This window comes from Argiope bruennichi, chromosome 9 (genome assembly GCF_947563725.1).
Source record: "Argiope bruennichi chromosome 9, qqArgBrue1.1, whole genome shotgun sequence".
Taxonomy (NCBI): Eukaryota; Metazoa; Arthropoda; class Arachnida; order Araneae; family Araneidae; genus Argiope; species Argiope bruennichi.
In genome coordinates this window covers 79,354,141-79,381,907 of record NC_079159.1, presented here as the reverse complement: position 1 = coordinate 79,381,907, position 27,767 = coordinate 79,354,141, and the positions used below count along the sequence as shown (strand labels likewise).

At 30.9% G+C, this 27,767-nt stretch overlaps 1 protein-coding gene across 3 annotated transcripts; it reads right to left on the bottom strand.

Moving 5' to 3' along the window:
• Nucleotides 1-324: 324 nt before the first annotated feature.
• On the bottom strand, nucleotides 325-26,494 carry LOC129985233 (uncharacterized). 3 transcript variants are annotated; one of them, XM_056095179.1, is made up of 7 exons: nucleotides 26,416-26,494; nucleotides 25,156-25,258; nucleotides 23,160-23,290; nucleotides 18,771-18,806; nucleotides 16,931-16,997; nucleotides 4,692-4,813; nucleotides 325-395 (listed from the first exon to the last, which is right to left on the bottom strand). In XM_056095179.1, coding segments are annotated over exons 1-7 (474 nt in total). In that variant the 5' UTR covers nucleotides 26,429-26,494; the 3' UTR covers nucleotides 325-393. The 3 variants fall into 3 exon arrangements, 2 of the variants coding, with proteins under 2 accessions (XP_055951154.1, XP_055951155.1); XM_056095180.1 differs by lacking the exons at nucleotides 325-395; nucleotides 4,692-4,813 and adding an exon at nucleotides 5,378-5,902; XR_008785545.1 differs by lacking the exons at nucleotides 325-395; nucleotides 4,692-4,813; nucleotides 16,931-16,997; ... (2 more) ...; nucleotides 25,156-25,258; nucleotides 26,416-26,494 and adding exons at nucleotides 5,378-5,902; nucleotides 9,382-9,807.
• Between the last annotated feature and the right edge of the window lie 1,273 nt (nucleotides 26,495-27,767).

Sequence of the window (27,767 nt, the reverse complement as noted above, 5' to 3'; positions counted from 1 at the left end):
AAAGCTTTGATGGACCATAATAAATACAAAGGAAAGCAACATAATAAATTTATTACCAAAATGAAATTATTACAAAATACTTACTTTTCGACACAATTCCCGTGATGATTCAGGTATATGTTATACCTATGGATCATTTTTCCCAATTCTCTTTTTCAAGAATATTTCCACCAATAATGTGAGATAGGACTTGGTTTCCTTTGAAGCTCCTCCTTATCGTTTTGGAAGTTCTTTAAGTTTTCTTTCTTGGAAATAATAAGGAGTGACAATGTCTAAATATTTTCTAAGTCACATTTTTTGAATGTCGGAAGGCTAACTTGTTACCTGGAATTTCTGCATTCACCGCTTTTACATTTGACCAAATCTTCTGTTGAAAAAGTCTTGTGTTCTTTTCTCTTTCATGGAAAATAAGGTTTAGAGCTGAGTGATTTTCATGTTTTATCTAACTTAAAGAACTTGTGAGGATGTCAAAATAATGATTCGAGATTAACTAGAATTTTCAGAGGGACATTAAGGTTATTTAGTATTACAAACTGCAAAGCTCTACGGAGAGAGAATCCAGAAGCTGGTCCGCCAGTATAACAAATACATGTATCATCACTGCGAATATAGTGGAAAGTAATCATATTTGTAAAATTTTTGGAAATAAATTAATTTTATTAAATTTTTGGTAATAAATTCATTTTGCTCAATTTTTGGTAATAAATTCATTTTGCTCAATTTTTGTATAGTCCATCGGATCTTGAAATAAACTGTCTTCTTAAACCATTCCTAATTTTATAACGGATAATTATTTTTAACTCTACTGGAGAACGATTAGTTGAAAACCTATCATTATATTTGAAAATTAAAAATAACAACTCAGGATCATTTATCAGAAGCTACCTTCGCATGTTGTCAACTTAACCGCAGAACACCTTTCTATGTGCTTATAAACCTTTGAAATATATAGTTATTTCATTGCATTCACAAATAGTTCTACTTCAATGACATGTGTAAGATAGTTCTGATTTTAAGAAAAAAAAATTCTTAAAGCATTATTTACCAAATAAATGAAGACAGTTTTTTTTTTTTTTTTTTTTTTTTGCACAAAAAGTATGTAATTAAGATCGCATGTATTTAGAAAAGAATCGCTTTACCATGATACTAAAATTTATTTGTTGCTTTCATCATTTACAAGGGGTGTTCAAATGAAAAGGTACGAAATGACACTGTGGGTATAAATGAAGACTTTATTCAAAATATATACCATAGGCCTAAGCACAACGATCCCACTGATTAACTTGCCGAAGGATCTCTTGTTCCCAGAATTCCTGTGACCAGGGCCTTCACAGCGTTCTTGCGTTTGTCGTCTGAGTTGAAGCGATTTCCTTTCAGATGTTTTTTCAGCAGACCAAACACATGAAAAACGCAGAACGACATGTCCGGGCTGTAGGGCGGATGTTCGGGATGCTGCCCCTTGAATTTGGTCAGTTCCGCATGTGTGACCCTGGAGATGTGTGGAAGCGCGTTATCATGGAGTTGAACCACATCCTCCGTGAGTAGCCCCGGTCTTTTGTTCTTGATGAACCTGCGTAGTCTTCGGAGTGTCTAATATTGGAGTTAATGTTTCTTCTATGCTCGAGGAATTCAACAAGTAGCAACCTAGGACGGCGAATTCAAGGACACTGTGAAGGACTGGGCCTCTTCACTGTCACAGGAATTCTGGGAACAAGGAATCCTTCGGCAAGTTAATCAATGGGATAGTTGTGCTCAGGCCTATGGCGTATACTTTGAATAAAGTCCTCATTTATAATCACAGTGTCGTTTCGTACCGATTCCTTTGAACACTCCTTGTATATAATCAGATGACTCCATCCTAATTAAAGCGATGAATTTGTAAATTCCGTTTTAGAAAGGATAAAACAATGAATGGGATAAAAATGATCAATCAGATAGTCCTTTTTGAATTATACAACTGAGAGATGAGGAATCATCTTATTTCTGCATAAAGATACTTCAGTTGTTCATAATTTATCATACCTTCTGAAGACAACTTAATCAATGCTTTCTACCTAACCTGCTTCTTACTATTATTTTTCTTCTACGTTTTAGCCTTTCCTTACCTTTTTTCTTTCTGTGAATTATTATTTTTAACCTTGCCGGAATAAAGCAAATATTTATACAGTATTATTAAATATTTCAGATTTTTAACATTATATGTAATGACTTCACTTCGAGAAACTCCTGATCACTTGAAAGCACGTTTCTTGTAACACTGTATGTGTGTCATATTCCTTTTAGAAAGGCTTATAATTAGTGGATGAGCAGTTGGTGGCTCAAAAATAACATTTTTCTTTCTAACAAATCATATTATTCAGAAGAAAAAGCTAAGAAATGATACAGAGTTACATTTTATTATTGAAAATGTATATAATTTCATATTTTTTCTAACTATATTCAATACAAAAGCATTTTAAATCCTATAATCCTATTCTCAAAAATGATATATGAAAAAATAATGAAAATTGTAGTTTTCTTTTTTATTGGACTTAATACTTTTAATCACAAATCAGTGGTTAGCTTATTTTGTCTATTTAATTCGATTTTAATAAAACATGATACATCTTTTATTTATGATTTTATTAATTAGTAGCTACTATGACATAGACAGTATTGTCGAAATTAAACTTCCGTTACTCATAGGGCTCTGGGGACCTTTCCAATATCCCAAAGAGAAAATTATTTGTACAACAGGCTCTTTAGAGAATGCGTTCGAAATTTTTGAAATAAAAAAATATTTTAAGAAATAGGCAATTGAGGGCGCTAAAAGTTATCAGGCGAAGAAAAGACAAACTGAAATCTCTAAATAATGAAAGACCAATATTCTTACAAAAAAGAAACGCAATAAGGAAAATATACAATTACAAAATTGCACTTGCAGTTTATTTTTTAAAAAAATACATCTCTCCAAACAGCGTATTCCACTAAGCGTGCAGATCAACGCATATTTAGTAAAAACTAGTTAAAGCTAAAACATATTCAATATCCGAACCATCATGTTGGACAAAGTACTCCACTCTGAATGTCGCGTTTTTTACTCTGTATGGAGAGAGTTAACTTGGGTGTCCTGAATAGGCCGCAAATACTGTTCTCCGAATCAAACACAATTGTTCAACGTTCCCAATGAACACTGTCTTTTTAAAAAAAAGCCATAGGTAGAATTTGCAAGGCTTGAGATCGGATCATCGTGAAGACCAAGCTCATTGATAACTTAGGCTGATTACTTGCGAGTTTATAAATGTTCGACTCAACAATTGTTGGACTGATTTTGATATGCGGTAGGGCTCCATCTTGTATGAACACAATTTCTTGTAATCAGCCTCGTGACTGAAGAGTAGGATTTACATAGATCTGCAGCAAGTCAAGATACGGTATTCTGTTAATAGAACAGATGGCAAGACTTTAAAGAGTCACTCGTTCAAAAAAAAAAAAAAAAAAACTATGATCCAATAAGGAATGAAGCTGTGAACCCGCGCCATTTGTCACTTTCGTATCATGCAACGCTTTTGCGTGCACCTAGTAGGGGTTTTATGTCACTCAGATGTGACAATTATGACTATTCACCTTTCCATTAAGACGGAAGCTTGTTTTGTCCGGCCACAGAACATCTCATGGCCATGAATCTCCAACCACCATTTTCGCGAGAAAATGTAGCGTGAATATTTTGGGAGTGCCCGGGTAGTGTGATTTCAATTGATGAATCACTTGACATGCAGAATTTCAGAATTCTTTGCATATTTTGGACAGTGTAGTAGGGCATATCAAGAGTACATGGTATCGTCGGTAGACTAGCAATGCTGTGAAGCGATTTACTGCTTTCTTCCTGGACCGGTGTAACAATATACTCTATGACAGTGGCATTCATCTTTTTTTTCTTCCGCTTCCCGATTGAAGTCCAGCTATTCTGTTCCTCGAATTTCACCATCATGTCACGGAAATCACATGCCGACATGGGCCCACGTCATTGTTTCTTGAGATGGTGGAACTCCCTCACAACTGCCGCTGCATTATCACTGTCGCAATAGTACAGTTTCAGCCAAGAGCAATATACAATGCTCATCTGATTGCGGCATGAACAATATCTTCCTTTTATCCTGAATTTTTATAAGATGCTGCAATGTGCTACCCGCGGGGCCTTCTGTTTACGATTTTTTTAACCTTTTTCAGAAATTTTAAATGCATCCTCTATAATATCCGTTGGCCAAATATTTTTCTCTTCTGACTAGCGGAAAGGTCTCTACGACCCTTTCAGTAGTGGAAGTTAATTTTCGACAACCCTGTTCATTCATACAATCTTAAATATTAAAAAATTTATAATCCATTCAACGAGAAACATTAATTCTTTTATTTTATAGTTTACTTAAAATAAATTTTTTAACATACTTTATGTTTTTAGAGATTTTTTGCAGACGATTATGCCATCTAGCTAATATTTCCGCCTGAAATAATTTAGATTTATACCAATATATTTAAAGACTGCGCCGTTATTTAAGATTATAGACTTGAAATTAAGTAATCAATTTATGGAAAAAATCTAAAATGTTTTACTTATATTCATTTAAGTTCTCAGTTAATTTATATTTAAGCCTCTATGAAATAAAAATTTACCATTATATGAAAGTAATACTACTTTCATTATCTCATAATACATTTGCATGGAGGAAAACTTTGGAGAGGTTTCCAACTATCACCATGACATTCTAATTTAATTGAAGAGGTATTTTCTTCTCCTTGAAAATAATAACCTGGTAAGCAGGTTCCTATGCATGATCTAAAAAAATGCAATTACATATAACATAATTACATATAATAGAAAAAACAAATTTAACACATGGTAAAAATTTATGTAAGGTATTATTACAAGAGAATAAATAAGGAAACAAGACGTGAACTTTTTAACATGGAGCATTTAGTATTCAAGTACGATATTATATATATATATATATATATATATATATATATATATATATATATATATATATATACAAACAGCACGGACAAAACACTTTCGTTCACAGCGCGACACAAAAGCAGAATCAGGTAAAAGAGAGGGAAAATAATTTCCACAGTGCTTATATACAATGAAATTTTAATAGAGATTTCTCTACACGCGTCGACCACAGGCAAGGGGATTATTGGGATCTTTTAGAAGAATTTGTTTTTGTCAGCAATTTTAGAACTCGTGTTGAATTAATTAAAAAGAAAAAGTGGAATTTGATCAGGAAATAGTGGAATATTTTAGAATGAAGTTGAAGTGGACGAAATTATACTAAAAGTTAGGAAATTACTTAAGTTTTCAAGTTATATATATATATATGTAGGACTCAGAAATCACTACTATTTTAGAACGCACATTTAATTACATTTAGGACGATTAGGACATTTAGGATATATATACATTAACATAAAAGAATTGAACATTCAGTAGATTTCGTCGAATACGTCGCGTCTCGTCTTTACTTTCGTCCAGATCCGTCTGATCTGCCACGTCTTCACTCTCGTCCAGATCCGTCTGATCTGCTACGTCTTTTCTCTCGTCCAGATCCGTCTGATCTGACACGTCTTTACTCTCGTCCAGATCCGTCTGATCTGACACGTCTTTTCTCTCGTCCAGATCCGTCTGATCTGACACGTCTTTTCTCTCGTCCAGATCCGTCTGATCTGACACGTCTTTTCTCTCGTCCAGATCCGTCTGATCTGACACGTCTTTTCTCTCGTCCAGATCCGTCTGATCTGCTCTCCGTCTAACCAGCGTCAACTCCGTCTAACAACCAGCAGATGGCGCTCGCCAACAGGCGCTCGTCACTACATTCGGCGATCCTGACGTCTCTTTCGTCCTCGAAAGTTAAAGTAGAAAAATCTGAAAGAATAAAAAAAGGAAAACAGTATCTGGATAAAACAATAAACATTTTTTTTTCTTTTAGTCTGAAGACCATGCTTTCATGAAATCGGCTGCTGTGGAAGTTGTATTTGGTCCGTCATGACATCCAACTTTGGTATGTAAAATTCTTGCTTTAAAATTTCTTCCGTCTTAGCCACAGAGTAATGTCCTTTATTGTGAATTTCTCGAATAATTTCTCTTTGTAATGCTTCTGGGACTATGAGAAATTTTCTACCATTATCGTATTTGTATAAAACTCCATTTCTCACAATGTGTTCACCGTCTTCTTGCTTATCTATCAAAGCTTTTAATTTCTTAAGGAATTCGTCCTGATTTTGAGCATTGGCTATTTTAGTGGTCACTTCACTATATGAACGAGTAACAACAAGTACTGCGTTTCGACTAAGAGAATCTACGTGTGCCATTTGTTTTCCTGATCTGTGAACAATTTGGTAATCAAATTCCTCTAATTGTAAAGCCCATCTTGCAACTTTTGGTGTAAGATCTCTTTTACTCATAGTTTGTTGAAAAGCGGAACAATCAGTCACAATTTTAAATTTAGAACCCAGTAAATAATGTCTAAATTTTTTTAACGCTTCGATCACAGCCAAAACTTCTAATTCATAGCTACTATATTTTTCTTGTTGTGGAGATGTTTTTCGACTAAAATAATGAATAGGATAAAACTTATTGTCGGTTCCCTGTTGCAGCAGCACTGCTCCGAAATTCCTGACTGCTAGCATCTGTATGAAGTTCTAAAACTGATCCCTGTTGATAGAGATGCAAAATTGGCTCCTGAGTTAAAATATCTTTGAGTTTTTGAAAAGCTTCCTTTTGTTCAGATTCAAACTTAAATGCAACGTCTTTTCTTAGTAGATCACTAAGCGGTTTTGCGATTTTTGAATAGTGGGGTATGAATTTCCGAAAATAACTAGTAAGGCCTAAAAAGCTTTGTACTTGTTTAACAGTTTGTGGTTGTGGAAATTTTTTTACAGCTACCGTTTTAGATACAGAGGGCTGTATAGTTCCGTTTTGGATTCTATAGCCTAAAAATTCTATTTGTGGTTTTAAAAACTGACACTTCTTAAAATTAAACTCCAAACCGTACTCTGATGCAACCTGTAGAACACGTTGTAATTTTTCTAGCCCTTCTTCCTCGGTTTTGTATGGTATAATAATGACGTCCATATAAATCAGTACAGTTCCATCTAGCATCAAATTCCTGAATATCACATTAATGTAACGCTGAAATACACTCGGACTATTGGAAAGTCCAAATGGTACTTTAAGAAATTCCCACTGCCCATGATGTGTTACAAAAGACGTAAATTTTGTGCTATCTTTCTCTACGTCTACATGAAAAAATCCGTTTTTCAAGTCCAAAGTAGTAAATATTTTTGATTGCTCAAGTTTGTCGAGCAAATCTTCTATGAGGGGTAAAGGGTACCGATCTTGAATCATCTTTTTATTTAGCTTACGATAATCAATGCATAACCTATAACTATCATCCTTCTTCTTGCACAAAACCACGGGTGAAGAAAAATTTGAACTACTGGGTTTTATTATCCCTTCCTGTAACCATTTATCAATCTGAGTTTCAACGAATTTTTGTTCTTTAAAAGGCAGCCTTCGAGGGTTATGACTAATCGGAATATCATCGCTCAATATTATTTTCATTTGCAAATCCGTACTTTTTGTTTTGTTTGGCGAATACTTATTTAAAAGACGAGTTATTTCCTGTCTCCACGGTTTTTTTACATGACTCATGTCGATTTCATCATAGTTTATCGAATCCGTTAAATGAATGAAGTATGGGAGAGGATGTGTATTTATTTTATTGCCAGTCTCAGCAAAAATAGGTGCCTGACTGTCTCTTTTCAGCTCCGAGGAACGTAGTGATACGACCTTGACCTCGTTTCTCACCAGCCGGGTGTAATTTATTTGGGCTCTTTTTTCATGAATGATAATTTGATTTTCTTGGAATGAAAAGCTTAGGTTATTTAATACGTCCATACCAATGATTATTTCGTTCGGCATTATTTCTAACACATACACATTAGTTGATATTACATATTCATCAATTAATATATCACAATAAAAAAAACCTAGAGGAGTAATGCTATCTCCACTTATACCAGCTAATTTAACATTATCAGTCGTTAAATTAGGTTTACCAATTTTCAAATAAAAATCATAATTAATCATAGTAATATCACTTCCAGTATCAATTAATGCATCACAATTTACACCATTTATTTCAACATTTTTACTAAGCTTATTTACAGTTTTTGGAGAGTTACGAGTATATACTTTATTAGAGAGAGACACTTTAAAATCTCTTTGCGGGCAGTTACTGGCTTTGTGGCCAAAGTTACCACATTGGAAACATTTCAATCCTTTGTTTTTAAACTTGCAATTAGTTGATTTGTGGCCAGTCTCATTGCAATTAAAACATTTATTATTACTCTTGTTATAGTAATTATCATCAACATAATTCTTTTGAGCACGAACGAACGGCAATGGTGAATTTTTAGCTTCTTTCGCGATATCAAATTTACTTCTGTTTTCGGAAACACGCCAATTTCTGTTTGTTTCCTTTTTAAGGTGACTTCGTGCAGCTTCATATTCGTCCAGTTTATTAACCAAATCTTCTACTTTCTTTATTTTGGGTAAATCGTCGAGGAAATGATCGCGTACGTCATTTGGTATTTTACTCTTTAACTGGTCAACGACCATTAGCTGCTTTAAATCTTCAAAATCGGTTATTTCTAAACAATTTATCCATTCCTCAAAAAAGTTATTCAGTTCAAAACCGAAATCCCGCCATGATGAAGAAGAATCTCGTTTGTGAGTAAAGAACTTCTGTCTGAGTTGTTCGGAAGTTAATTTAAATCTTTTAAGCAAGAGTTTTTTTATGTAATCATAGTCATTAGCTGATGGATCAGGTTCGCGAGCAATTAAATTGACTATATCCAATGGTAATAACCCGAGTAAATAAGAAATCCAGTTTTCTTTTGCAATGTTAGCCCTACTTATTTGTTTCTCAAATAACGAAAGGTAAACACTTATGTCTCCGCTATTATCGTAATTCTTTAGCAATTTTAATATATCAGTCTTAGGCATATCTGATACAGTTAAAGTATTTTCTCTACTTTTTAACTCAAGTTCTAACTTTTTCAAAGTATATTCACGCTCATTCTTTTCGGCTTCTGCCTTAGCCTTTTCGGCTTTGGCCTTTTCAGCATCTAACCTTTCGCGCTCCTGAGTGATAGTTAAAAGTAAATCTTTTACGAACTTTTCGTCATAGTCTTTCGACTTTGTTATCATTGTAACTAACTGTCGCACTTTGGCATCCTGTGGTGCCGTTAGTTCTAATTCGTCTACTAAAGTTAGTAAGTCGCTCTTTCGTGCTCGTGTAAGAAATGCCATACTTGAGAATAAATCAAAATTGTACTCACAATTTCTTCAACGTCGATCCACACTGCGTCAGTCCACAAGGAGTTGGTATCCAAAAGGTTTATTGTAGCACGTCAAATTGCTCTACGTCAAATTTCACTCCTGTTTGGCTCTTCATTAATATCTCGGCCGAACCCCCAATATCTGTAGGACTCAGAACGCACATTTAATTACATTTAGGACGATTAGGACATTTAGGATATATATACATTAACATAAAAGAATTGAACATTCAGTAGATTTCGTCGAATACGTCGCGTCTCGTCTTTACTTTCGTCCAGATCCGTCTGATCTGCCACGTCTTCACTCTCGTCCAGATCCGTCTGATCTGCTACGTCTTTTCTCTCGTCCAGATCCGTCTGATCTGCTCTCCGTCTAACCAGCGTCAACTCCGTCTAACAACCAGCAGATGGCGCTCGCCAACAGGCGCTCGTCACTACATATTATATATATATATATATATATATATATATAGAGAGAGAGAGAGAGAGAGAGAGAGAGAGTTACAACGCTCGCAATGACGAAATAAGAAAATTACAAAAATAACTCAAGTAGGATATAGAATATCGGCCGAAAAGTTCAAACAGGAAGAAAAAAGCTATACAATAATAAAAACAGAGAAAAAAATATTTGAGACAAACATTTCTTCCCCGGATGATTTTTTAAAAAGAATTTTTAGTTTATATTTTTGTTTCCTTTCTTCATTGCTTGAGTTTTTCTTCGCCGATGTTTAACTTGGAAAACCAACGGTACTGCTAGGTTATACATATATACGTGTGTGAGAGAGAGTGTGAAACAAGGATTTGAAAAAGTAATCGTTGGAAATTCTTTAATGAGGCTTATTTTTCGCATTTTTAAAGGAATAGTGCAATTTTTAATTTCTGTGAAAACTTATTTGTCCAAACCGTGGGGAGAGTAGAGTTGCTATCTGATTAGGAAGATAAAAAGCAAGGAAAAATGACCGAGATTATTTTTTCTGGGATTGTTTAGTTTGACAGAGGTGAGGAATTTGTTGATTCAACATTTTGATTCCGTGTAAAAATAATTTGCTCGGTAGAATTAGATGTAAATTACAGTGAAACTAAGCTTCAAGTGATTAAAACAAAAATTATTGGAATATAGCTAATTTAAAATTTTGTGTGTGTATATATATATATATATATATGTATATATACTATCTGTCCAAAAGTATCTGGACATCCCTTCAAAAATAGGTTCTTGCGGTTGACGTAATTTGATACCTAATCTAAAGCTAGAAAAGCGTTAGAAGTGGTTAGTCAGGTTGTATTTATGCGACTGTGAGGCAATGCGTTGTGATTTATGCGTTTGTGAGTAAGTCAAAAGAGCTTAGTGAGTTTGATCGTGGCAGTATAGTGAGATACCACCTTTGTGGGAAATCAGTTCGTGAGATTGCGGATATTCCTCAGAAGTCTAAATCCACTGTGAATGATGTAATTGTGAAGTGGAAACGTCGAGGCAATGAAACTTCAGAAAAACGAACTGGTAGGCCGAAAAAACTTGGTGAACGCAGCCGCAGAACTCTGAAAAGGGTAGTGAAACAAAACCGCAAGTCCTCGTTGGTGGAAATTTCTCAGGAGTTCCAGAGATCATCAGGCGTTAGTGTTAGCAGCAGGGCTGTTAGTCGAGAGTTAAAAAATTTGGGATTCCATGGTCGTGCAGACGCGCACAAGCCAAACATCACTCTACAGAATCCGAAGCATTGATTGCAATGGGGCAGAGCTCATCGTCATTGGACTGTAGACGTGTGGAAAACTGTTCTATGGAGTGATGAATCTCGCTTTACAGTCTGGCAGTCGGATGGACGCGTCTGGGTCTGACGGATGCCCGGCGAACGTTTCTTTAGTGACTGCATTGCGCCAACTGTTAAGTTGGTGGTGAAAGAATAATGGTGTAGAGGTATTTCTCGTGGTTTGGCCTGAGTTCATTAGTTCCTGTGGTTGGAAACATGAACTCTGTGATGTATATAGACATTCTTAACAATGCTGCACTCCCAACTCTATGGCAATATTTTGGGAATGTGTGAATAGGGCAGTTATCCCCTTCCAGTAGGATAACTGCCCCATTCACACATCGAGGCTTGCACAGACGTGGTTTTACGAAATGGGTATTCAAAAACTGTATTGACCTTCTCAGAGTCCCGATCTAAATCCTATAGAATCCCTTTGGGACGAATTAGAGAGCAGATTATACGTAGCCAGCCTAATCGACCATCATCACTGCAAGCACTCACTTCAGCTCTGATGGACGCCTGGAAATCAATTCCTATAGCTACCTACCAAAAACTGATGGAAAATCTTCCCAGACGTGTGCAGGTTGTCATTGATGCAAAAGGAAGACAAACATCATATTAATATGGGCCTCAGTACGCTCTAAGTCCATACCACTGGGTGCCCGGATAGTTTTGGCCAGATAGTGTATATTATATATATAGGGTGTTTCCAAATTCGACCGATAAATTCAGAGGGGTGATAGTAGGCATCAAGAGGATAAAGAATCACCATACAACATGGGGTTCCAAACAATGATTAATTGGTGAAAATCGCAAAAATATAGAGAGTCGGAGAACTGTTGGAAACTGTAAAAAAATTATAAAAAAATAACAAATGGTGTTTTAAATACGAATTTTTTTTAAGTGAAAGCGCATTCAAAAAGTTTTCTTTCATGCTGGTAACATGCGGATTTGATGATCTAGGGGGTCGTAAATTACTGAAAATGGAAAAAGGGGTTAGAGCCCATATTTGCAAAAATATTAAAACTTGAAGAAAACTTAAAAAGCTTCAAAATGTGAGGAGTTTTATAGTCTATAGTTTGATATAAGCGTGTAGTGTGAGAACTGGGGTGTTTTAAAGATATCCAAGGAAAGCTAAAATGGGAATCAGAAAATATCTTTGCAGCATCAGTGCCGATGTCCGCAGAGAGCGTTGTCAAATTCGAAAGACAAATTCAGAGCAAGGATAGTACGCATTAAATAAATGAAAAATTACCAGAAAACATAGGGGTCGCAGGTAAAGTTTTTCAATGAAAATCACAAATTGGGTGGAGTTTGCATGCTAGATGCTTGATCCACACAGGAAGATTCATACTTTTTTGCTAGAGTTTTATTCTCAGATGAAGCCTGCTTTATGAGAAAAGGTGTCTTCAACAGGCACAATGCAAATATTTGGTCATTCGAAAATCCCCGCACCACTATCTTGTCGAACGAACAACACAAGTTAGATATTAACATCTGGGCAGAATCATCTTTTGGACCATATCCTCTGCCAGAACGCCTCAGAGGCAAAAAAATATCTTGTTTTCTTCCATCACGTTTCTCCTGATTTACTGCAGGGAACACTGACAATTTGGTTAATGCACGATGGAGCACCAGTACATTTAAGTTACATTCATGAAACCTGACTTATTGTTTGCGAATGAAGTATAACGATCATCAGTTTTCAATGCTCGTTAATGAATACTTGCTCGTTGCTTTTATTTTTCTCGAGCGCATGAAACATTTACGTACGAGAAGGCTTTTTCAAGATTTTCTTGTTCCCAATCCTCGCATCCATAGGTCCAATCTTTTCCTCAGACTCACTGTCTTTCCGACATCTGTTTTTGCGATTTTCACTGAATAAACGTTGCCTGCAATCGCATATATTCTGGTAATTTTTCATCTACTTAATGCCTATTATCCTTGTTCTGAATTTATCCTTCGAATTTGACAACGCTCTCTGTGAACATTTGTAATGATGTTACAGCGATATTTTCTGGTTCCCATTTTAGTTTTGACTTTTTCTTCATTTTCATTCAACTCAATAATATGAAATATTATTATTGTATATTCGCTGCGTTATTTTTAATAACAAATATTTTTCAATGTCCTTTTTCTTGCCAACTTTCTTAAGACAAAGTAGCAGCATAGCTGAATTGGAAATGTTTTGGGGACAACCGTAATACGTGGCAATTTAACTTTTTCGTTTGTGTCTTCTTCGACTGCAGCATAATGTCCACCATGAGCTTTCTAGTTCAATTTTCGTTTCTTGGGCTTTTGATTTATGTTTTTAAAGTATGTTTTTAGGGGTATTTATATGTATATTTACTTATTGAAAATATAAATTTATTCGAAAATCGGATTTATGACTCGGCTTAAGAACCAGATAAGAGCTCATATCATTGGTAGTCCAAATGCACACCCTTTTGCATTGCTCTAACAACACCAAGCGATGTATTGTTGTGCTTCTAAAATTAAATTAGGATGGAAATTAAAATACTTTATTTACAATTCTAAATGAACAGAAATTTATGAATTGCTTATCGTTATTATTAATAATAATAATTTGTGTAATCCTCATGTAATAATAACTAATTTGATAAAAAAAAGGGCACGAAGAAATTTAAAATCTACCTAAATTTTACCACTAGTAAAAAGACTCTCCAAGCTTCCAAAATAAATTTTTTTTTGATTTCCAGAATAGAAGTAAAAACTTATAGAAAATCTTCACACTGCAGTACGGAAACCTATGTTTTTAAATTATGAAAGAATGGGATATCACGAAAAGTACAACTACAAAAAAGAACTTATAGCCGAGCAGACAACAAGGAAAACAAAAATCGTGGATATTCTTGACTTACAAATTATTCAATATTTTCAAAAGCAGAATTCAGAAGTTTATAACAGCTTTAAATGAAAAGCCGAAGACGAAAATATGAAAATTTTTAACAACATAAAAGTAGCCGTAGGCAAGAATACTTTTCCATTTTCCATTCGCTGTGCGATTTTAAATTTTACAACAGTTTCAAGTATTATACTAGATATAGAGTATAGATCATTCCACTCCCAGCCATGCTTTAGCATTAACACATGTCTCAGCTATGAAAAAGAAGTTAATGAAAATTTTAAAACAACTATTGAAAAAAATAATGTTTGGACAATGTTTAATTTAGTTGCATTAAGTCCCGTTTTAAAGCAACACTAGGAATATTTTGGACCTAGGAACACTAGGACCTCGCAATTTTCAACCGCGATCAGATGACGACATCTGAGCTGGCACCAACCCCCCTCTCCACACCACACCAGCGGAGCGGGGACGTTTGGCCCGGCGGGCACCAAATCCGCTTACACGACGGTTCTTCGGTGGAATCGGGTTTTGAACCTGAAATCCTCGGTTCCGATGCCGAAACCTTACCACAAGGTCACCGCGACCCCAATGTTTGGACAGAAAAATTCAGAAAATAACTAGCGATTCTCCGAGAGTATACTTAATGGCGACGGGAAAGACAGTAAAATGTCGTCTCTCTCACAAGTGCGAAGTAGAAATAATCGCCAGATCGTCAGGAACTTGTAATATTTATCTTAAACAAATTTTATCAATTTCTGGAACAGCCAAAAATGTCAAATCAAAGATATTGGATTTCATCAGTGACAAAAACATTTAAACATAGTAGTTTAGTGAAATGACACCTCTCTTAAACCTGATATATAGGAGAATCAATGCATGTCTTCGAAAAGACATCATAAGATTACTGCAATGGATGGTTTTAAAACTTCATTCTAACTCCCCACTTAAAGGATTTGAAATGCGCTTGGATTGAAACAACAGGTCTTCAAAAACTCACCAATTGGCAAAATGTTCAGAAACTGCAAACATTTACCAAAGAAAATTTTCTTTCATAGAAAAAAAAAATATTAGCCATTATTTTTGTGTGGATCAAAATTAATTTTTTTTTGTTTCCTGGAAAAACAATGCAATTCAAAAGATAAATAATTCATTTGATATAGGTGGGATAATCGCCAATGATGCAGAATTTCGTAAGAATGCATAGTAATCGATCTCAGGTTGTTTTTGCCTTTCATACCGAGTTTGAATACACCTTCATAATACATCATTGCTTTTGTTGAAATGAGAAGATCATATCCACAGCAGCATTGAAGAATTTAAGGATAGATTAATCTTTTCTAAATAAGTATCTAATAAATGATAATTATTGCATATCACTGAGTTTACAATGGCCTTTTCCAAATGAATATCGTAAAGACAAAATCATACCCATGATGGTATTCTTTTGTATTTAAATAATTGCTAGAAAATTTTGATGAATTTCTCTAACTTAAATAAAGCCTCGGCTGAGTTACAGATTGGTCAGTTTCTAGATTTAAAGCTATTCTCCGATATGGTTCAACATTACAATTAAATGCTCTCAAAGCTTTTCTTTTGTCAAGGACCTTTCAATTCGATGGTTTCTTCGAAATAATCGAACTAAAAATGCAATGTTTCCGCATCTGAAGAGAGCTATACACCAGATATTGCATAGGAAAATATTTTGAAGGTTTGTTAATTAAAATTTTATGATAGAAAACATTTCAAGATGATTACTTAATTTTATGGACGATAATTCCAAATGCATAAAAATGAATTTAATTGCTAATTGTATTGATAATTAATATTGTGTGTGATTACAAAGCGCAGTCTCAAAATGCAATGCATTAATTCTTCGGTAATATGGATTAGATTGTTCATAGCTGTGCTCAAATGAAGTCCATTATTTCCAAACTACTTTTTAAGAGAGTACTTTGATTTATTATTGAAAGCGTATTACTGATATCAAATTTACCTAGAATGGTGTCAGAAAATAACATTTATCAATTGATTTGTCAAAATTTATTGTAACTCATACAAAGTATTCTCTATGATTGCAATGCACTTTTCAACAATTTTGAAAGCGTGCTTCAAAATCATTTTTTTGAGTAATTACTTGAATATGTGTTCATCTAAATTCTTTTAAGCTTAGTAGCATTAAAATATATATTGAAAATACCATATATTAAAAAAATCCGTTAAGTAAATTTAATAAATATCTAAAATAACAGGACTTATTTAGATATTTACTTAACGTGGGTTTAATATCTGGCATTTGATGACATCATATCATATAACCGAGGTTTGTGGCCTCGAACATTTTTAAGCGAAAATTTATTGAAACGCAGCATAGATAATGAAATAGTATTTACCTGAATTGAAATATTCTCACATTGTTACACTTACCTATCTCATCAATGCGTTATATAAAGGGTGCTTTTTTTTGTCTGTAAATGCTGCCAGCTTTCAATTTCTTTTGGCATTAGGGATAAAAGTAACCTTTTGTATTATTGTGTGATTATTAAGCCATTGTATATACTATTTCAACAATGAATATTCAATATGAGACTGTTTTTTTTCTTTAACATTCTAAAGATAATTCGTCTATTCTGTATTTTAATCATTTTATGAAATATTATTGTAAATATTTGAATGCTACTATTTATTTGATTAATAATTTAGGGTACTATTTCGTTCCGTATTTACTACTATTATTATTTGTTACTAGGTATTTTTTTATGAAACTTTCTTAGTATGATCTGCTTCAAACTCCTCAAATTTTTTGTGCAGTATATAAGGCAATTTTGAGCTGTGTAGCGTTAAAAAAAATTCACTGTCTTGCTCATTGTCTGCTACCATTTCAAATCAATTAATAGAATTAAACATATAAATATATAATGAATTTTATAGTTACCTGTAGTTACCATGCTGAGTGCATCTAGTGAAAATTGCTTTTGGATTTCCCAAACGTGGACATGAATCTATAGGATAATTTTTTTTTCAATGATATTTATGCTGTCTCAATAATCAAAGAGAATTTCTATAAGATATCACATTTCAAGTCTTCATGCAACATTAAATTTTAAAAAAGTAGGTATGATAAAGCGTTATAGAAATGAGTTAATAAAATATTTTTATAATTTCGTCAACTGTGTATGAAAATATCATGTACATAAAGAATTAAAATAACTAAGCCAGCAGATTAGAATATATAATATTCATGCCTATGTTTAAAGGTTTAGCGTGTGTGTGTGTGTGTGTGTGTGTGTGTGTGTGTGTGTGTGTGTGTGTGTGTGTGTGTGTGTGTGTGTGTGTGTGTGTGTGTGTGTATGTGTGTGTGCGTGTGCGTGTGTGTACAGTAATGATGCTTTTTCTCATAAAAAATAGTTATGCACTTATCTTTACGCTCATTACAAATAAAATAATACAAAAAAATTGAATTTGAAATCAAATATATGGATTTAAAAAGGAACTGAAGAATATTTTAAAAATACAAATCAAGAAAACACCGTTTAATATTAGTTTCTGTAGATTTACATTTTCATTAAAAAATTACTTGCAAAATTTATTGAAATCTAAATAGAAGCAAAACTTTTCAACGCTTTTTATTCCAATTACAACAAGATGAGATCATATTCCAATTTTTTTTTCAAATACAAACTTTTTTTAATTTGTTTGCTTTATAATATACCATTAGAAAACCAAATCGTGCTGATATAGCACAAGTAAAGGTTGCTTCATTAATTTGGAGTTCATTGCATATTACACAGTTGCGAAAAAGAGAGTTTGTCAGAGTACATATAAAACAGCCATTTAAGCACAAAACACCCAACAATATTATTACGATATCTTTACAATACTAGATGGCATTTAGAATATTGATATGATGTCTTATATTTAAAAGAAATGTCAGCTCAGAAAAATGTTTTGACGAAATATATTTTAAAGTTCACCTTCACATCGCCAAACATGTGTGCCATGCCAAAGCCAAAATCAAGATGGCTGGCAAGGTAAATAATTCTACGCTTGTGTTTAAACTTACTGTAAGAATTACACCACTGTTTTTTACCATAGTGGTCACAAATCCAAAGATCATTTTCAGTATTATAATTATCTTTTTCTTTAGCATTTCGTCAACCAAAAGTAGAATAAAAACACCTTTTTCTATTCGTAAAATCAGTTTAAAATGTAAACTGTCCATCATTACCAATGCAATGTATGATGATTTGTAATGCATAGTCAGTATCTAATTAAAACTTGAAGAAGCTTTAAATTATTTGACACATGGGACTCTTTATAGGTTCATTTTAGAAGTTCATTTAATATGTATATATGCCACGTGTTCATTTGGATAGTTTTGGGCTTGCCGAGAAAATAGGGTCCCTAAGCTTTCTCTTTTGTAAATTAGAATCTATTGTCACTGAGCGTACTGCAAGTTGATACATAAGCCTCTACAGTTATTAAAAGACTGCAAATGAATTGTCTCAACATTCATTCTCATTAAAAATTGGCACATTTGTATAATCCAATAATTAAATGTTTGATTCGTCTTAAATACTGCACTATGTTAACATTACCTGCATAATTTTGAAATAAATCATAACGAAAGTAGCGAGATATCTTTGTTTCAACAAACTTGCTTTTCTTAAGAATATAATTTTTGAAAATCTATAGATAAAAAGGTATGACGATTAACACTTTTGAAAAAAATATTAAAAATACTTCAAATTTCATAATTTTAAAATCAAACATACCATTTGTAAATTCCTTTTTCCTAAGAGCATCAGCCACTGCAAAAAAAAAAAAAAAAATGAACATTATAAAAACGCTCTAAGTACTTAATATATAGCATTAGAAAAGAAAATAGTAATGGTCATAAAATTTTAGTAAACAACTATAAATAAATAAAAAAAATCATAAAAAATTGTACTTACATTATTATCTATTCATAAAATATCAAAAAAAAAGATCAATTTAGTTTTAAAATTAGAACACATAAAAGTTGATTTTTATTTTGCATATGATAAAGCTTTTTGCCAAAAGTTAAAATTTCTTCCAGTCAATCATTTCTTTTATTATTTCTACAGAAGTAGTTGTGTTTGGCCTCAATATTTACAGAAAAAATATGAAAAAAATGTGCATACTTTTTCTGTTGCTTTATTGCTCATAACATGATAAAAAACCAACTCGTTTTTTATACTTCTCGAAATCAAAATTAAACTTTCGAATAATATTGAGCGATAATATTCCAAATATCATGACAATGCCATTTCACAACTTCAAAAACTAAAAAAAAAAAAAAAAATAGAAATTGCGAATATCTCTTGATTCTAATTATATATATAATTATAAAAATATTTTCTACAAACTCCTAAATTATAAAAATAAAAAAAATCGTTTGACGTTGCTTGTTAGATTAAATGAAAACTAAAAATACAGCTGTAAAATTAAAGCAAAACATCGTTTTCTGAAATGGTATATAAGAACTAGGAAACAGTAGAGTGAATTCTGTCATTTTATAATCCCATGTTGAAAATAAGTTGTCTAGAAGGAAATGTGAATATTAAAATGTTTAAGGAGAAAATCAGTAAAATAAAGTAGAACTTTTTTAAATAGTATTTAACAGATAATAATAGATTTTTTTTAAAAATCTGTCTCTTGATTATTATTGGTAAATTGCATTGCACAGAAATAACCACGTGATCTCCATGGGTGCACAACGTACAGATTTTTATTTTACCATGGTATTAAAGAATTAATATTTTTAATTAATATTAAATTATAAATAATAATTATTATAATAAATTATAATAATTATAATAATAAATAAATAAATATAATAAATTATCAATAATAATAATAATAAATATTAAATTATAAATATATAATTTTAAATTAATATTTATAGTATTTCTTGAGAAATATTCAAAACTGGCAATAATTATTGGCAACGGCAATGACAAAGTTTGAAGCTTAGAATTAGAAATATTAATAATGTAAGAATTCCATCGAAACTATAGTTAAAATCTATCATAGATTTTAATTTAATACTGAGAAATTGATCACATTTTGAGATAAGTATTTTCCATTTTTTCTCTTTTTTTCAATGTTATAAAAATGGCCCCAGAGTATTAAATATTCATATATGTGACAAATAAATATTATTTTTTTAGTTTTTATTTCATTTTCATTTATTTCAAGTTAAAAAAAAAATTCGTATTTTAAATAATAAAATGAATATAATATCCACATATGCTTTGGTGTTAGCTTTAAACTAATAGTTAATTATAGTATAGAATCTTTTGTTTGATATTTTATTTCTATATTAAAAGTTTTCGGAAAAATTATTAAGCGTATTTTTATTATCTAAGAAATTTTACAAATTTAATTTTCTCGAAATTTTGTGCTAATTTATGTTTTTCCAAACGTTTTTATCTCCTTTTTTCCAATACAAAACGAAGTCTAGTTTATATCTTGCATCATTCATTTAAGTAAACATTGAAACATATCTGTTAAAAGAAATTATATATATATTTGTCGGTTTCTGAAAATTAATAGAATTTTTAAATAGGAATAAATGATTTCTCTTTTTCTCCAACACGAGTTTCACATTAAAGATGGAGATTTTTCTGCTATTAAATATAAAAGCCTTGATTAACTGAAATATTTGCTACCTGAGGCATTTCGTTCAAAATTTGAAAAAAAAATTACAATTGTTGTTATAAGATAATGCAAAAATTTTCATTTAACTATCTTACTATGATTGTGAACAATAGCTTAGATGTACAAACGTACAAATTTAATCCAAATTTAACATTTAAATTAGTCCAAATTCTATTAAAATTTATGATAAAAACCTGTACAAATTTGACCACATGGTTATCTTTTGTAATTGAGTTCTCGTACATCCAGTTAGACAGATTGACATTTTCTTTCTTAAATTAAAATCAAAATATGAAAATAAATCTTCATTCTCGGTTTTAAGATCACGTACTCAATAAATTCTTCAAACTTGCTTCATTTTTTAATTATCATTCACAGACAGACGAATCACGACATATAATTATTCCACAAAAACCGTTTCTCAGAACTCAAAGAAATATAGATAGTTCTGAAAGATATGATCGTTTTTATATTCAAGTTTCTTAAAATACCATTTCCAAGTCGCACGGAAATAATTGGTTGAGCTTTTAATTTGAAAATTCGAAAATCTTACAGTGCAACAAAAATGTAATGATAATTTAATGAACAAACACAGTAGACGGGATTTTTTAGGTATTTGAAATTAAAGTATACATTATGCATGTAGCATAAATTAGAGGCAAAGAGCAAAGATTTTAAATATATATATATATATATATATATATATATATATATATATATATATATATATATATATATATATATATATATATTCTGAAAAGAGATGTAATTTATAATGTTCCTTTGTTTCAAAATCCCTCTACTTTTTATCACTGATTTCTTTATGTAATACATACACATATTTTATTAAAATCTGTGAATTTGGAAGTGTAATTAATTGCAATAGTATTTACAAATAAAAACGTTTTAATTATATTAATTAGCTGTGATAAAATGTAAAAAGTTATAAAATACTCAGAAATTCAATGAAATATAAAGCTTGGAGTTTTTTTATGATAGAAATGTGAAAACTGAGTATAAAGAAGGAAATACTGCTTATCGCATTTTCTGTTTATAATTTTGATAAATGAAATAGTCATTATTTCTTTCCATTTTAAGCAATGACAGAACAAACAATAAGATTATATAATTTATGCATAGCATTTTAAAACTTTTAAAGAGTAAAAAACTTTTTTTTCATCCAGATACTAAACTGAATTTTCATACTGAAATAATTTTTAATACAGATTTTCTTTTATTTATTTATTAAAATTGTAGTCTATTAATTTGCTAAAAGATTAATATTAAAATATATATTAAATTATTTTCAGAAATTTGAAATGAAATTATTTATGTTAGGGTGTTTTTATCATTCACTGATAAAAGGAAATTTTATAGTAAATTTGAAGGAAATATTTACCCTAATGAATTAAATTTTAAAAAAACGAAACCTTTCTGAAACATTACTTGTCTTTTCTTCGTATGTGATTTCCTATATGAGTAAGTTTTTCAGCTGTATCATTCCCAAATGCAATAGCACATAACATTTTAAAATATTTTTTTCCCGCAAGTGATTAGCATTTATAGTAATGTTATTGATAAACTAAGAATGGTTTTTATAAATATAACTGAAGTAGTTTACTGTTGATTTGATTCTTATGGAAGTTTTGATATGCTCCATAAGAATCTGAGAATATTGTTTATTAATATGTAGTCGAATTTTAAATTGAAAACGTTTTATGTTTTTTAATATTTACAATAAATCTGTTGAAACAAAAACATGCTTTTATTATATTTGTTTAGCCTTTTAGCTTAACTTAATGACTTAGATACTTTTTCATCTTAAAAAGATTGTTTCAAATTTGTTACTCTAGATGGCAGCATGATAGAACGAGATCAAATTCAATGCTCCGTTCTCTAGAAATGAGTTCTATTTCATATGAAAACTAGAAATTTTATATTTCGGAATGTGAAAAACTTTGAATGAATTGGAAAAAAATTAAATCAATATTTTTACTAGAATTCATTTAAATTTTTTTTAATAATGAGCATGTATAAGAGATACCAACAAACAGAAAGATATTTTATGTTTAATCTGTAAGTTTATTTATTAATTACTTCAAAATTTGTTACTTTTATATTGGTATTGGCATTTGTTACTTTTTTATATCTATTTGCATATTGATTCAAGAAGAAAATAATTATTGGATTTTTTTTCATTAATTCAGATTTGGCAATAAATTTGGAGAATCAAATTTCATCAGGACGTTATCGTTTCTTTCTTCCCTGGATTTCCATATAATGTTCCCCTGGGATGATAATATTTATATTGTTTTGTTAGATTAATATTTTATAAAAACTTGAAAAGGAAGAGAATCATATTTATGCATAAAAAATACAGCATAATCAAAATAGTATTTCAATAATTATTCTACAATGGCATAAAATGCAATGATAGAAAATATCTAAAACGTCCAAGAAAAATTTTGATTATAGTTTACCTTTTGTGCAAAGAGGACCAGATCGTTTCGGTGGACAAGTAATGCAATGTGCAGTATTATGTGTGCAGGTGAGGCATTGAGCCCATGTGTTACACGGGTTTTCTTCTTTCTGATCATTTTCAATACAAAGTCTGAAATAAGAAAAAAAATTATCATAGTTGCGAATAAATACTTATAATTAAAAATAAAAATGTTAAATTCACATTAGAGGCAAGGACATATTAAAAAGCAAACAATATTCATTTTTGGAATCTTACATTATTAAGATGGTACTAGCGCAGGCTAAATAATGATTCTCTTTTGTAAAGTAGCAACTGGAAATATATGGTAATTGTAGTTTATGTTGCGATCATTGTGAGTAACAAATAAGTACTATCAAGTAATTGAATCACGAGCTCGTTAGTACAGGAATGTTCTAGAAACGACTGTATGAGTGATAACATGCAATGAATATAATGCAGATTGATTTTAAAATTATATTCTAATATTTTTATAATATTTACAAATTTCCTAAGAAATATTTTCAATTTGAAAAAGTGTAATTAATGTCATAAAAGTCTGGTACTAAAGCATACAAAAAGGAGTTGCAGATTAAACATAGTCTGAGCATTAACGACCTCTAAAACGTCAAAGATATTCTCGTGACTCTTTGTAAGAAACCACAAATAAACCAGTTGTAGTTGTTCCCCAAAATTTTCTTACATACTCCCTAATGAAGATGAATGAGTGTTTTAGATAAGTTTTTCTATCCAACCGATTGAAACGAAAATTTGACACATAACTATAATTGCATTCACAAAATCACAGAACAAGTTTGATATATTTAATTCATTACATTTTTGAGTTATCGCTTTTCCGTGCTTCTGAAAGTACAGATGAACTAATATTCAACATTTCGTTGGATTTGGCTGAAACTTTGAAAGGTATCTGCATATGTTAACTCTGCGTGTTGAATTTTATCCATCTAGCTCTTTTCGTTTTGTAATTATCGTAATTCAGACCTTCTCTGAATATATTTTGCCCAAAATTCGATAGAAATACACAAATTTGATCTACAGACCATATACTAAATTTCATCCATCAAGCTCAAATATTTTTTATCCATCCAGCTCTGTTTGCTTTGTAATTATCGTAATTCATATCTTCTCTGAATTTATTTTGCATAAAATTCGATAGAAATATACAAATTTTGTCTAAAAGCCATATACCAAATTTCATCCATCAAGCTCAAATCTTTTTTGAGTTTTCTTTGTTACAGATAGACAGGGATTTTCCAAAAATACGTATTTCGATCTCGGTGATATCTAAAAATGAAGATTCTCAAAATATCGACTTCAAACTTGTTGACTGTTGCAATCTTCGTATATAAGAAAGCAACTATTAGCGCCAATTGAAGACGACGTCACTCCAAAGAAGCGCCGAACAATTGCAATCTTTTTCAATAAAAAGTTATCTTTCGAAGTTTTGCGAAAGCTGTGCATGCTTTGTTTTAGAAGTGATGACGCTTATCGAAAACGAGAAATAATTTAGTTGAGCATGACTTATGTACCATTTGGCTATAGTAAAACTGCCATAACATTTTTTTTTTTTTTTTTTGGTTTTAACCGGTCAAATGACGAAGATGGTATTTTATTTGGCATTAAGTCTCATATTTCTTAATGATAATTTAAAAACTTTGTTATAAAGGCGCGTCATAAATAATATTATATATATATATATATATATATATATATATATATATATATATATATATATATATATATATATATATATATATATATATATTTGATGTAAAAATCTGACATAGTGCATTAAAATGCTACAATTTCTTATATTCTTATTCTTATAATAATATTCAAAAATAGAATTATAGGACGAAATGATGATCTGCATAATAAAGATTCTATCTAAATCATCTTGTAGAGACACAATATTAGGATTTATTTTTATTTTTAATCTCATTAACAAATAAATTGTCTCACTAAGAAATACTCACGTATAGTTTTTGCTGCTAGAGCCACATCTACAAGATATGCACTTAAGACAGGATACAGGTGTAGCTATTAGAATGGCTGCTATAACTAATCCAAACCAGAAAGCTACAAATAAATTTCAACAAGTTATAAATGGTTTCACGTTTATATTAATTGCATTAAAAATAGTCTTTACAATTAAGTTGCGTTTTAAGGCTACAAATGAATCCGTTTCTTTTAAACTTTTATTAGAAATGTTGTAATAAAGAAGCTGATTTGTGAAGTATAAAGAGGTTTATTACTTAGTTAAAATACTATTCTTTCCTTTGACTTATAGAACATATATTTAAAACAGACACGCTTTCTGACAAACATTAATAAATGCACTTTTTTTTTCAAAATTTTATAAAGGAAGTAAATAGGAATATTTAAACTCGCTTTGGTTCCCCATCTCACTTTTTACGTTACAGTTGTTTCTGCATAACATCATCAAAAAAAAAAAAAAACCCTACCTTAACTTAAAATTATATAAATTGAATTTTCATCATTCATGATTGCTTCTAAGTTGGCTTCTTGTCAAATCAGAAATGAAGTAAAAATTCTGTTAATAGATAAGTATAAAAAAAATCGTTAAACTCATCAAGAAGGCATTTAATTGAAAATCGATGCAAAGAAGTGTTTTGATTCTTCTGCTATTAGAGTTTTGTTTGACTCTAATGACCTCAGAATATTTGAAAAGAAATTAAAATGTCAGATGCAATCATTTCAATTCTTTACAATTTTAGAAAAAGTTACTATTTTTTTACTGCCGAATTCTTCATATTATATTAGACTAAAAAAATTTTTAAATTAAATTTATTTAATCTGAACTGCTATTTATAAATTTTGAAGATGCATTCATTTATTTTTACAGTCATAAGAAGTGATCGATATTAAAGGCAAATTTGAAAAACCACCAAAACATCAAAAGTTATTCAATAAAAAGATTTACATAAATTTCTAATATGCGAGCCTTAAAATACTTTGAATCCCAGTTGCAATTTTAATTTCTCTAATTTATCAATTTGAAACAGAAAAGTGGGTTTCACTTTCACAGTACAATTGGCTAATACCTATTCTGCTATTCAAACAGCTCATGTAAATTTAATGACAATCATATCAATTCAAAATTAAATGGTTGCTTAGATTTTACACGCAATTATCGTTTTATGTGATTGTATAATTAAATAAAATTGCTGTATTGCACTAATTACATACAGAATTTTTTTACAAAGTTACCTTACCTGCAGATGTCATAATTTCCAGTGCTCAGTAACTGTATGGTAAAATTTGTAACTCATCTAAATAAAAAATTGCTTATTCATATATCGAGAATCCAGTGATAAGCTATGCATCGTTTCCGAAAAATGATTCGAAAATTGGAGGGAGGAAGCTTGCAGTTGTGCGTTTCCTCTCTCTGTCATTCGTTAATTTCTGAATATTTTATCTTATAATCATTTATCAAGCCATTGAAAAACATTTATGCTTTATATAATTTCAATGCATTATATGATTAAAAGAATTCGGAAACTTTCAATTTCACTAATATTTTTGAATTTCTACGAAAAGATGAACTGTCTTTGAATTCCATGCTAAAATATAAACTTGACCTCACATTTTTACCAAGAGGATTCGGTCATAGAAGCCATTATGGGATCAATCAAAAATTGATATAAACGAATCTTTGATCCATTCTGTTGTTTGGAAAAAACAATTACTGATTTGAAATTTTCATTAATTGTTTTATTTGCAGTATTATAGAGAACATTACCTTCTCGTAAAACAAGGAAGTATATGCAAAAATATGTAAAGGTTTTTTTATGAAAAATAATCCCAAAAATTTCCACAAGTGTTTTGCTTTTAAAAACTGTCAGTGTAATTAAAAGAAATTGACAAAATATGTGACATTAATAAAACATTATATTATATCTAAAGGGAATTATTTAAGTATTTGAGATAATATGAGCATTTTTAATAAAAAAAATTACCAGCTCTTGTGAAATACATAACTCATTTTTTTTTTTTAAATTTCAAAGCAAGATGTATAGGGTAAGTTATCTAAAAATTCCATTCGAATAATAATAAAATTTAGAGAGATATCGACATTGCAATGAATCAAATTTCAATTGCCTTTTAAGAGAAGATAAAAGCTGATTTTTTTTCCTTCACAAACTGATATTCTTAAAACTTGAATCATCTAACAGTTATGCAGAATTGTATAAAAAGGTTAGAAAAATCCTTTCATATTTATAACTTAACATTAATTTCTCTCAATTAAGAATGAAATATAATAAATTATTAAAATATTCATTGTAATTCCCAAAAACAGACATTTATATAAGTTAATTGACAATATAATTAAAAGCATGCGACTCTTTTATACTGCGTTTATCATGCTGAAGTATCAGTTACTAATATGAGGTGTCATAGCATTTAGCTGTAGTAACGGTTACTACATTATGTGGGAAATTGTCTAACAGTTTTCGGAATGCTTTATGTAGAATTGCACGCTATGCATGTAAATGAAATATGGAAGGCACCTTCACTGATGCAGGGTGTTGTTGTCTTGATAGAATTCGACTCTCCAATTCATTCC